The sequence below is a fragment of the Augochlora pura genome, chromosome 10, assembly GCF_028453695.1.
Source record: "Augochlora pura isolate Apur16 chromosome 10, APUR_v2.2.1, whole genome shotgun sequence".
NCBI classification, from domain to species: domain Eukaryota; kingdom Metazoa; phylum Arthropoda; class Insecta; order Hymenoptera; family Halictidae; genus Augochlora; species Augochlora pura.
This window is the reverse complement of record NC_135781.1, coordinates 3,008,674-3,021,298: the sequence shown is the minus strand read 5'-3', so window position 1 is coordinate 3,021,298 and position 12,625 is coordinate 3,008,674. Positions and strand designations below refer to the sequence as shown.

Sequence of the window (12,625 nt, the reverse complement as noted above, 5' to 3'; positions counted from 1 at the left end):
AGCGGCCTGGGTAGCGTTTTATGGATTACAGTGTCTAACATACAGACGGGGCGCGCCGGGGAAAAGCGCGTAATCGCATGTAAGTCGTAACCGCAACGCTACCGGGGGGGAACTTTGGCTACCCCCGTGGCCGAGGGTGCCCCATCGAACGCGCCCCGTGAACCCGTAGAGTTTTTGTAACAGGAAACAGCTGTCGCAGGAAGGACACTTTTCTGATGATTTCGGCAGGCCTTGTACGACATGGTCGCCGACCAGACATAAAGAGAGACGGAGAGACGACGAGAGAGATGAAGGGACGCAGAGCGAAAGAAAAAGAGAGAGAGAGAGAGAGGGAGGGAGGGAGGTCGCGACTGGACGTGTTCTCTCGGCACGTCTGGCTTCCAGTTTCTAGGCGATCCTGGCATTGGCCCTGCAGCGGCCTCCGTTCGCGCTTAATTAACCGTAACGCGGTCCTCGTAGCTCGTAACGCCCCGACGTACGCTTTTTTCTCCCCGGACCACGGGTGACTCGGCTCGAGTGGCTCCGTATTGTTGCCGGAGCAGGAAGCGGGAGGAGGAGCACCGGGTTGCCCGGGACACCGAGTAATGATGTACACGCGGTGCTTACGCTAATAATGATCTTTTGTTTCTCGGCCTCTTCGTGGATTTTTAACGAAGATATTAAATGCTGATAACGGACAGGATTTATTGCGCGCCGCGACGGTACCGATAAACCCTGCGCGGCCGGCCGCTGCGCCGCCTCCAACCGAGGAGAGACCTCGACACGAGAGAGAGAGAGAGAGAGAGAGCGAGGAGAGACAGCCTTTTTCCTACGTTTCCTGCCGACGACCAAGAAAATCGAATATTCCGGCGGGCTTGCGTCCATATATCGCGATACCATGCCGGATTATCGGCGTAACTCGCCTTGAATTAATGGTACCGTGCGCAACGACTTGACTCCTGCTATGCGGAGATGAGGAGATGGCCGGCTCCTCGACACGGGGCCACCATTCTCTTTGCTTTACAGCCAGATGCCGGATAGTTCGCGGGCATGGTATATGCCGGAGCCGGGTCACCTGGGACCCGAAGGAAGCTCGGTCGAATTGCGTTTGCTTTTGGCGGTGTAATTGGTTCGAGTCCATCTTAGTCGATCTTAGATTATTAGAGTCCTATGGGGGTGAGAGAGAGAAGGGGGCTAAATTATGAAGCTCGCTGCGACCAGTAAAATAAATATAGATATTACAAAAATGATATTTATAAATCGTCATCAAGCTGGCAATAGGCCATACATTACGATTATATAAAATTATTATAATATTTAATCGTTAACAAATTCATCGTTCTTTTTCCTTTTAAGAACATGTAAAATTTTCCGGTAGACCTAATATAATAACAGGGATATACAAATATAGATATAATATATCAACACTAATGACTAAAATTCATTTTCCCGACAGGTGCAACAGTATCGTATACGGATTACTGCATCGTTGCTATCATATGTCGAACACGGCTAGTAAATCGATTACTATAAAAACAAGTATCAGAACTTTCATTACGAGATATCAGATGCTTGAAAAATAATTATCAGAGATGAGTGTACGACTGCTCGACATTCTAACAATTCTGAGAAAGAGCAACCAAACATATATCGCACCGTTTGTTCGCAGCATTTCGTTCATCCTCTCGGGCGACTAATTAAATTTGCAAGAACACGATTATTTGTAATACTATATTTAAGCCCAGGAGAGAAACGTTTCTGTAATACTAGAATTACGACCGTAAAATAACGAGGCACGAAGTACTCGTTACACGTGTATTTCTATGGCATTGTATTGATATAATGCACCGTTTTTATACGCAAATGACAACTGGGACGGCGTCGTCCTTGACGGTACACGCCGGCTCGATTATCATAATTTCGATGCGACAAAAGGGATCGGCCTTGTTATATTGTAAGGCGGGGGAGATGACTCCGCATAATATCCGAGAATTCCTATATTTCTTTGTGTTCCGCATGGGAACGCATCACGTTCGATATCACGGGCTGTCAGTCGAGTGTCGCGCGGAGCCCCATAACCGAACCCGCATACCTCGGCACAGCGAGGTTCTCCGCGGAATAACGTTTCCAGCTAGCTCTCGCTTTCTATTCACGCGGATTTCTCAGGATCGACGAAAAACTGTTAGGTTAGGTATCAACGTAAATATAGCAGAGCGAGGATCAGCGGCAGAGTTGGTTTATCGGTCACGGACCGCAACAAATATCGCGTTCGTCGCTCGAGATTATTTCTCGGTCGCCGAGGTCCTTCGAACCTAAACTCGACGCGGACTATACCGTGTCGCGATAAAATCCTGGACCTAAGACAATCGCGCCTTGGTTACCGCCGCGCTAACAGGAAGCGGACGGAGCGGGTCCGTCGCCGATTCTTCTCGACTCCAGCTGCTATTCGCCGGCATCTTTTCTTCCCTCCCTCGTCGCCGCCGCCGCCGCTCCTCGGCTTTATTGCCTAATTAAATGCAATGATAGCCGCGCGGAGGCGGCCGCGTAAGTCGACAGACGTTCCCCCCGCGCGGAAAGTAAATCACGCGAAAGCAGCGCGCCGGTGCTCAGCGTAGGACGGTAAATCAGTCGGGGGAGGGTCGGTTCCCTGGCCGCGCCGCGTTTTCGCGCTTTTTCGCGCCCGCGGCTCCTCGCCGTTCCGCGTAAGTTCGCGCCCGTTCCTCCTCCTCCTCCTCCACCTCCTCCCTCGTCTCCGCAGAGGTGCCCCTCTTTGATCCGACCAGCCGATGGAACGCGAAACACGTGGCAACAGGAAGAAGGCGTCCCGCAAGTTCATGGAGATATTTACGCGCTGTCCGCGCACTCGTAAACGTCAACGCCGGTGTCTCGCGTCTCGTTTTTCTCGCGGACAGACGCGCACCGCTGACGCGACACCCCACTGCACCGCACCACTACACCACACCACACCACCGTTTCCCTTTAATCATGAATAATTAATTTGTCGCTCGTTAACCGTCCTCTCTCCGGCTACGATTTCTCACGATTCCGATATATTCGATCGTTCCCCGCCGCAAATAATCGGGCGGCTTCGTTCTCGGAAAAACACCACCTGGCTCCGCGCGCGATTACAAACGGGTTTTTCTTCGATTAGACTGCTGTTCGTGGAAGTTCGCATGGCGAGCGCACGGTCGTCGACGACCGTCGATGTACAGTTTGTAAAATTATATACTGTTGTCAATGAATTTCGAGCGGCCTGGCGATCGTGACTGATCGTGCCTCTAAATATCACTCGTTGTTAAAAATTATTTTACGCTAGGTTTACCGCCGAATTTTTGCAATGTGTTATTATTAAAACATAGTACACTGTAATTGAAAATTCACAGTGCAATTGTTTTAAATTTTCGATCGATTATTGATATAATAAGACAAGATGACAGGTGCAGTTTTCACCAGATCTTCTCGTTATTATTTTATATAACAAATAATCTAAATAATAAAAATCGGCAAAAATGCAATTCGGTTAATCGAGGTCCCACCGTGTTAAAAACATCGCGCTGGAACGGGTAGACAAAACAGGCTGGAAGTTTATCGCGTTTACAGCCGCGCGCGGCAAGAAACGTCGGAACGGTCCCGCCGCGATTCGAGCGTGTCCGAACAATGTTCTGCCGTCTCTGAAATGACAAGTTTCCCCCGGCCGCGAGCCGTTCAAACGATCGGTTTTACCGTACGGCAGCTTCCCTTTGGAATTTTCAATTTTCTTGAACACGCGGCGTCGCCAGCGCCGCGCGGAAAACCGTTGATTTGCGTTGATCGACGCAAATGCGCGTTTACACACCACGGATAATGGTATCCCCCCGTGACGGAAACTACCTGCCACTATATCACTTCGTTCCTATGCAATTTGCCTTCGGTACACACTTCTTTATCGTTCGCCGCGATTAACGTAGTCGGCGGTGGTATTCTTTACGGGACTTGATTCTTTACGCTTCGGAGGGAACATGATTCAGTGAAATGGGTATCTACCGTTTCGCGTCGCGAACGTCTGCCCTCTCCTAGGTAGACAGATATTGCTACCGTCGACGGGCTCCCACCGATTCCCATCGTGATCGTCGCGCTAATAAAAGTGAAACATTCGGCTCCCTGTTTTATGGACCCTTCGAACGGTTTCCGCGATTTTTCCGTGGCATGATCATCCGTGATTAATCCTCGAGTAATCGCAGTAATCGTGGCATTCTCATGGGAAATGATTCAACGAATTCTTTAATCCATGGATGAATAAAAATGGCGAGAGATTTTACTAAATTAAATCTCACTATATTTATTATACCAAGGTAAATTGGTCACTTGTAGCATAAATAATTTTAACAGTTCAAAATTAACATATTAATACAATTAAACGCCTATTATATTAAATTCCCTAATCTATTATAAAAATATAATATTATCTAAATCCAAATAATATTCGTGAGAAGTAATGCGTCCATCTGAGACAACGGAGATCATACAGAAGACAGCGAAAGATTCGGCCCCGTTTGAGCTTTAAAGAGCAGATAGGAAGACGTCCCGAAAGATAGATACCGATAGTTAGCGCGAGGATTTAAAGGACTGGCGTATCTCCGGGGAAAGGCCGCCGCTCCGAAAAAGTTGTTTGCTCTCGCGACGGAACAATGGATATGTCATATCTCTTCCTGTTTAGACGTCGCAGTTACGGTTCACGCTTGTTCTTTTCGTTCGCGGCGCGGCGCGTCGTGACCGTGGCGTTTCTTTGTTTCCTCCGCCGCGATTCGACGCGGCGTCGGCGGCCGACGGTTATTTCCATGAATCGGGCAGGCGAATTCACAATCTTCGGTACCGAAGGGTACTAGTTTCCTCGGTGAAACCGCTGATTTGTGGCCGCTGCAAATCGATGGCTGCCTTAATACTCGGTAGCTATAAAGCGCCACGAGAAACGGTGGCTCTACCGAGGAGGATAATAGGAACCTCGACGGCGGTTTTCAAAAACGAGCTCGCCCGCGTGCACTATACACCGGCAATTTAATAACGGTACAACCGCGCGCGCGCGCGCGAGCGAGCGGGGTCGCGTTAAAGTGTAACGGTCCGCGAAATCCTTGCCGCCCGGAAATTAACATTTTCTCAGCTAAAACGGCCGCGATCTAATTTTCCCGGCTGAACGGCCGCGATCCAATTTATCCGAGAACCGGCTGGAAGCGCGGCAAGAACGAGCCCTTAAACCCCCCCCCCTTTCCGCGGTTCGTCGCCGCCATTTAGCGATTCATATCGCGCGCGCGCACGCGGGGCTCATGACACAATGTAGAAGAATCCGGGGCCCGTTGGTGTGTACACACATTACCGGATGCATAATGTATGAGGTGAATAATGACAAGCGAGAATATTTCGTGACAGGCGAAACTAGCGAAATGATGAACGGTCCGAGTGGCTGCCCCGGTATCGAGGATCCCCGGACGAAACGTGTCACCGTTTGGTACTTCGCCAACTTGCCATTCATTAAGTTTACTCGTGTGCACCGCGCGTACGTACGTGACGTCGCCGCACGGAATAATTGGAACCCCCGAGCCCTCCCACCCCGCCAACGACGTTGTCGCGCGCGAGCGTCGGTGGTTTTCCAACTTCTCGGAAGGTGTCAAACCGTCGACCGGAGGGGAGAGGAAAGTCGCCGGGTACCCCGAGTTCCTCGACACACGTGTCGACGAGGAGCGCGCGCCGCCAGACCGACGCTACCAGTCGACGAAACCAGCTAACAAATCGGGAGAAGAAAAAAAAGCGAAGAGAGAAAAAAAGAAGAAAAAGAAGAAGAACCGAATCTACAGATTTTTTTTCCTCGCAGCTATACTAATTTTTTCGTGAAGAGACCGATTAATTTCACACGGTCGTTCCTGACGTCAGCCGTTAATTATTCACGCGTCCGACGAGCGAAACCACACCGCGCGGAATGCGAAACCCCGTCCGCGTTCTCTTTTCATCGTCCGGGCACCGCGGCGCGGAGACGGACACCGCGCCGCGGCGTAGAGAGACGGTTGCTTTAACGAACGTCAAAATCAACGGGAGAGCGGAGCGGCTTAAACGTGGAAACGTGTTCCATAAATATCCCGTTCGACGGGGATGCGCGTAATCATCTTTGAAATATCGATAATATCGGGCCGCGGTTGTCGTGAAATATTAGGTACAATTTAATAGTTTGTCAGCACGTTCGAGCCGCGGCGGCGCGGCGGCAGAATTAACGAGCCGGCCGGGTGAAAAATGCGATAGGGCGTGTTACGCGTGCGTGCAAACAAGTAGAATACGAAACCGTAAGCATCGGGTGGGATAACTAGAAATACTTATTGCCCGGTCCGTTCCACGGCTTCTTGAACCCGATAGAATCGTCTAGCCCGCCGATCCGCTCCGCGCCGCGCCGCACCGCACCGCACCGCGCGCGCGCGCGAGAGAGAGAGGAGAGTTCAATAATCTGCCGCGGGAGATCTCCTGTCCGGCATTGAAGTCTCCAGCGGCGCGCGGCGCGGCGGCAACAGCGGCAGCAGCATCTGCCGCGCGAACCTCGTACCATCTCCGCCGTAGTGTACACACTCGACGAAAACCGAACGGAGTGTTTCCCGATTTTCCCGGCGCGGAAAAGCGGCCGAGTTGAAACCGCGGTTAACGAACACGCTCGACTAATCGAGGCGCCGCGAGACGTCTGGATCAACGAGAGACGTTCGCGACGTTTACGACACTTTCCACGAGCATCGGCCGAATGTTCCGCACGCGAGCCGGTGCCGGTGGAACGAACCGATCCTTTTTAATACGTTTCGCCGTCGTAACTACAAAGCCGTCCCACACCACCGTCGAAAATTCAACGAGGCAGTAAACGTCGGACACACCGTACTTGAACCCGAGGAGCCGGAATACGCCTTCCACGGGGAAACAGATTTATGATAATCAAGGGGGCCACTGGTTTTCGTGCTTCACCCGGCAGACCTCTCTCTCTCTCAGAGAGAGAGAAAAAGAGAAACAGCTCTCTCGCGCGTTTTGTCTCGTAGACCGTATATGTCCGGCGCGCAGCTTCTCGCGTTCTTTTTTTCATCGCCTTTTCGCAAAGGGAATTTCGATTTTCCAATATGCGGCCGAGATTTACAGCCGGCCTCGGCCCGGCGGAGGCCTCCCGATCGTCGTACCCCCCCTTTCTCCCTCGGTCCCCGTCTCTTCTTTTTGCGCTCGCTGTACGCGTTACTTCCTTTTCGATTTTTTCTCCTGCACGGGACGTGTTTTTTACTGCCCTCCGTACGTCCCGCGAAGAAGACAGTCTGACAACGTCCTTCTCCTTCGCGAAATGGATTCTCACACGTACGCGGCTCGCACACACGAACGCGCGCGCGCTCGCTCGCACACACACACACACGAACTGCCGTGGCCGGCCACCTCTCGTCCCGACTGCAAGTAATGCATGCGCGACTTCAAACCGATCGTCAAAGTCAGCCGGACGTCGGTCCGGGGCCTTATACGAGAGGAGAATAGGGTGCCCGGATTTCTCTCTGTTGCCGTCGTTCCGTGCACACAGCCGCGCGCGCGCGGCGTGCACGGTTTTCGTTGCCCGGCGAAGAAGCACCGAATATAATACGTGCGACGCTTTCGGGACCTCGGCGCAGAGGACCACGGACACGGAGCGCGCGTCCCGCGATAAAAACTTATGAAAAATTTCATCTCGCTCGATATCGTAATTTAATGAGATTCTTCGCGACGTTGCCGCCACGGTAATACGATCGAGCCCGCCTTTATTCCGCCGCGTCGTAATTTTTCCGGGATTCGTGCGCGGCGATTCCTCCTTTTCTCACCGCCTCTCTCTCTCTCCAGTGTTCCTTCTTTCGCGAGATTCCAGAGCCTGTTCTCGATCCGGGCAAAAATTTTCGTTTTACGAGCGTGCCTCCGCGGATCGAATTAGCCGGTACGCTCTCCCCGATCGACGAAACGATCGGCAAGAAATTCCTGGCGATCGAGGGGAAATTACGCGGCGAGCAGGTTTTTCGCGGCCGAAACCATGAAAAAGAAGATAAAGAGAAGGGAAGGGAAAAAAATAGAAGGAACAGGAGTCCGGTCGATTACAATGTTGACGCGTCGAGCGCGCGCGCGCGCTCGCGCCCGTCGACTTTTACGGGCCCGGCTTTCTCGCCTCGCCTCGAGAAATATATCGCGGAGTCTACGCAAATTGCCGCGCGAAAGAAATTTGCTCGGCTAACAAGCCGCGCGTATAAGGACACCGTGGAAGCGAGAAAAAAAAGAAAGAATAGAGAGCCTAGACGCGCGGCAGGGGAAACGGTTATGAGTGTCCGCGCGCGGTAATTGAACTTCGCGAACGTTGAAGCGAGAGTTTTCGTATTTCCGGAAGGACGAGGAGGACGTTTAACAACGCGCGTCCGGTCGCACGTGGGACGCCGATTTTTCGGTGGCTCGTGTGTTGTTACTCTGCCACCGTTTCGGCGCTGGGACCGTTTTTGTCGGCGAGACGCGCGCGCGCGAACCGATCCAGCTCGGAAGAGCAGAAAAATGCCGTGACAAATTAGCTTAACCGCATAATGCGGATTTAATTGGCGGCGCGTTGAATCGCGTCAGCCCGCTTCGGTTTGCCGAGCCCTGGCGCGACTCCGCTCCTAACGGCCGGAAGCGAGAGCGGTCGGAGGACGCTTTATATAGATTTTTTTCCGCAGATAGAACAACGAGGCTCGTTACCCGGCCAGATTTACACGTCTCGTGCGAAAACGGCGACGACGCGACCGCCGGAACAGGTGGAATATTTCGCGTAGGAAACGCTCGTTCACACTGTCGCGACACCCTTTTCTTTTCACGCCCGTCACCGTTTAGCCGTTCCGCCATCAATTATATCTGCGCGGCGTTTTCGTTTTTCGCCGCGCCGAAACGTCGGCGCCGCGTCGGATATCGCGACGCCGATTCAGAATGCGACACACACGCGCGGCGATGCGGATCCTCGGCTTCAATTTGCGAGAGTGGCACTGGTTCGCGCGCGCGATGAAAAATCGTAAACTTTTCCAGCGGCACTGTATGGGAACAATTCGCGGAAACTGGATCTCGTCAGGTACGATTCTCTGGCTGCGCTGGAAATCGGTCGTTCCGTTCCTTTTATCGTCGCGACGATTTGGACGGGACGCGACGCGACGCGACGCGGCGGACGGAATGGCCTCTCGTTGAGGGGGCCATTCGCGAAGCGTATTAAAGCGAGCAAGACGTCGCGCGCGATGCACCCTGTAATTTTGGCATACGCGATATACCCACGCTTACACACGGCCCCGACGCGATAAAAGCCCCGCCGGAAGCGCGCGGGGGTTGAGAGACCGGCGCGAGGGGTCGTTACTCAAAAGCGACGACGCCGAGAGAAATCGATTCCCCGGCGTCGACGACGACGACGACGAGGACGACGACTTTGAAAACGCTTTGGCACGCGTGCCAGCGGCTACGTCGGCCGAACGTGTTCAGCGTCCGACGCGGAAATACCGTGGTGCCGCGGAGCATCGCGGAAAACTGTCCGCGGCGGACCACGTGGCCATTTTCCTTTATCCCCCTTTATCCACGCACGCGGTGATAAAAACGCAGAGTCCTGCGTTTCGGCGGAGAGAGAGCACTTACATGGAGTTGGTGGTGTTCCAGTACATGCTGATCGTCTTCGCGCAATTGCTCACAGTGGACAGCAGAACCGTTTGCAGGCAGACGAGGAACACCAAAGTCACAAAGGACGAGGAAACCATCGTAACAACGTGGACAACGTGCAGCACCGTCACCACGTTTTCACCGGGACGCAACAACAACCAACAACGTCGGCGATGGGAACAACAACAATAACGACGACGACGACGGCGACGGGAACAGCAACGAGAACACCTGCACCTTCGTTGCTGCCGTCCACAACCACGTTCCACCACCGTTGCACGAACACCACATCCACGCTTCACTTTCCCGAACGGCTAACGGTTCTCCGTCGCGTTTTTCCGATTCTGCCAGCTCGCGAACACTCTCCGGTATCCTGTTTTTCCCGGCCGGTTATCCTCGAGACATTCCCAGCGGAAAGCGGCGCGCACACACCCGAGAGCCAATCTCTCTCTCTAGCCCTCTCTCTCTTCTCTCTTGTACAATCGTCTTCTCGGTATGATCTTCGAGAAACGTAGCCGAGTCAGAGACGATCCTGAACTCGGTGCTCGCGACGGGGCTGTTCGATCGAATCGGTCGCGATCGACCGCCGATTAGAACCGATCGAGTTTCTCCGATGCTCGGCTGCTTCCAACGGTGTCCGCCGAGGTACGCGTTGTTCCATGGGTCCACCCCGTGTTTCTCTCACCTGGAGCAGCGCACCTTGCAGCAAGCCCTCTCATTGGTCCAACGTTTGACTTGACGCCAGCCGAAACACTAACACGGAACCAACAAACGCACACGGTCCGCGTCGATGCTAGCTACAGAAAACGAGAGGAAAAAAAAAAAGAACAACTGTGCACCCCGGTCGCGAGACGGTATCCGTAACAGTTCGACGGCACTCCGGGATCGAGCCTGTGCGGCGAACAGTATCCGACGGGATCACTCCAACCACCGTACGGCCAACCTGCCGTGCATCCCGGCGTTGCTCGCGTAGCTCCGGGCTCACCACTGCAGAGAGAACGAACAAACGATGAACCACATTCGGAGCAACAACTGTTTTCGTCGTCGGTGGGGGGAAATTCCTTTCCCCGAAGAAAAAAAAAATGAAGAGAAAACGAAGGGAAACGAAGAATTAAACCGTGTGGAACAGAAGAAACTGATCACTGCTAGCACCGAACGACAGAGTCTCCTCTCCTGGCGAGGAGAACGGAGCAAGAAACTCCGGAGTCAAAAAGATCTCGCACTGGTGGATCTCACAGAGGAGCACAAGAAACGAAACGCAGCTGAAACGAGGCGGTATCCTTCTCGCCTGGAGCACACCCCCGGTATTATTATACTTTCTCACGCACACTCGCGACTCCGACTCTCGGGCACCGAGTCGCACGGGTTCGTCGCTTCGTTCACTGATCCACAGCAAAACAGAAAAAAGAATAAAAAAAAAGGTAAACGAAGACTTTCCCTTTTTTTTTGGTTCCGGAACGAAAATCCTTGATCCTTTTGGCTGGTCGCGGTGTATCCCGCGGGCCGCGATGGGTAAACCCGTGCGTGTTGGATCGGCGCGGCTCGCTCCGGTACGAGTGGAGTGCACACGGACTGTTCGCACGAGAGGTTCGTTCGAGACGAGCCCCGTTCAAACGCAGAGAGAACAGCACCTCCGTTCTAGTCGGTGTCGCGGACGCGTCTGTCGGCCGAGCGGAGTGTCGCGGCCGTTCGTCTCGCGTCGGCAGACTCGAGCCACGGACGGGGGTGTCGGGGATCGCCGAGCGCCGCCGGAAACGCACGAACCTACGCCACGGGAACCCTCGGTCTCTCCTCCGCGCGGCGGCCGACGTGTCTCGCTCCGCTCGGCGACTATGCGGTATTACGCCGCCTGCTCGCGAGACGCGAGTTTCCGAGTCGAGGATCTCCCCAGCGCGCTCTGCTCCGCCGCTCCGCTCCGCTACGCGTTTTCTGCCGTTCCGCCGTCCTGGCCGTCGGGCGCGGAGGATTTTCGAGCCTCGAGAGTGTGCCGATACGAGACAAGTGCCGCGCTGGGAACGCCGGGGACGTGTTTTTACCCGTGAAATCGTCGCCCGAGCGGATCTCTGGATTTCTGCTACTCGGGGCCGCGTCGAGCTCGTTTGCTCCAAGGATTTTCGGATAGACCCTTCTTCTTCTTCAATCTCTTTCTCTCTCTCTCTCCCTCTCTCACGACAACGAACGAACGCTGCCGTCGCCGCGAATTTTCGGACGCGTTCCTACGATTGTTTTCTGCACAGTGATCGCGCCGCTCGACCCGTCGACAGATTATCACGACTGCAAGTTTCAGACAGTTTTCCACGGTAGAAACGAGATTATACGCTACTATCGGAATCAGTTGATTACGTACTTTTAATCTGCAACCAACTCGATCGATGTACGCGAATCGTGTCTAGAACGATTTATCGCACGAGTCGCTCTACAGCCGAGCAACTGTTTTATTATCTAAAAATTTAAGTCGCTCTGCTTAGCCTGGATAATCGTCAGTTCTACTGTGCTACGTTTACTTCGATTTCTGTTTTCTTGGTGCGCCGTCGTTACAAACCTGCATCGTTTCGTACGAGTCTTCGAGACGACGCTAGTTCGACGAATTTTCTCGCGCGTTATTTCTTTCCCGGAATAAAATTGTAAACACGGTATTCGAGTAGAAATTGGACTCGTTGATACGTAAATAATTAGTTCGACTCTTGTTAGCTTTCTCTGTAGACAAACGTTAGCTTTCTCTATAGACAGTTTGATATATTCTTCGAACAAGATCGAAGAGTACCTACGTGATTTCAAAGTTTCGACGAGGTGACGCGTCGTGAAATATTCTCTCAATAAAATTGTAAACGCTATAAATAATCGGAAATTAGGTCCTAGTTTGACACCTTCTCAGAAGAAAATTGCAAGCAGAGTAATTATGTGATCGAAAATTAGTTTCGCGGGAGGTGTCACTCTGTCAGATATTTTCTTAACAATATTGCTAACGCGGAAATTAATTACATAATCGGAA

General features: G+C 52.8%; 1 protein-coding gene across 1 annotated transcript in view; it reads right to left on the bottom strand.

Moving 5' to 3' along the window:
* Positions 1-11,230, bottom strand: part of Ephrin (ephrin) — a 61,647-nt gene extending 50,417 nt beyond the window's left edge. The window contains exon 1 of the mRNA XM_078191843.1: positions 9,613-11,230. Within this exon, the coding sequence (XP_078047969.1) occupies positions 9,613-9,731 (119 nt within the window). The 5' untranslated portion in view covers positions 9,732-11,230. The remainder of the gene's footprint in view (positions 1-9,612) is intronic.
* Between the last annotated feature and the right edge of the window lie 1,395 nt (positions 11,231-12,625).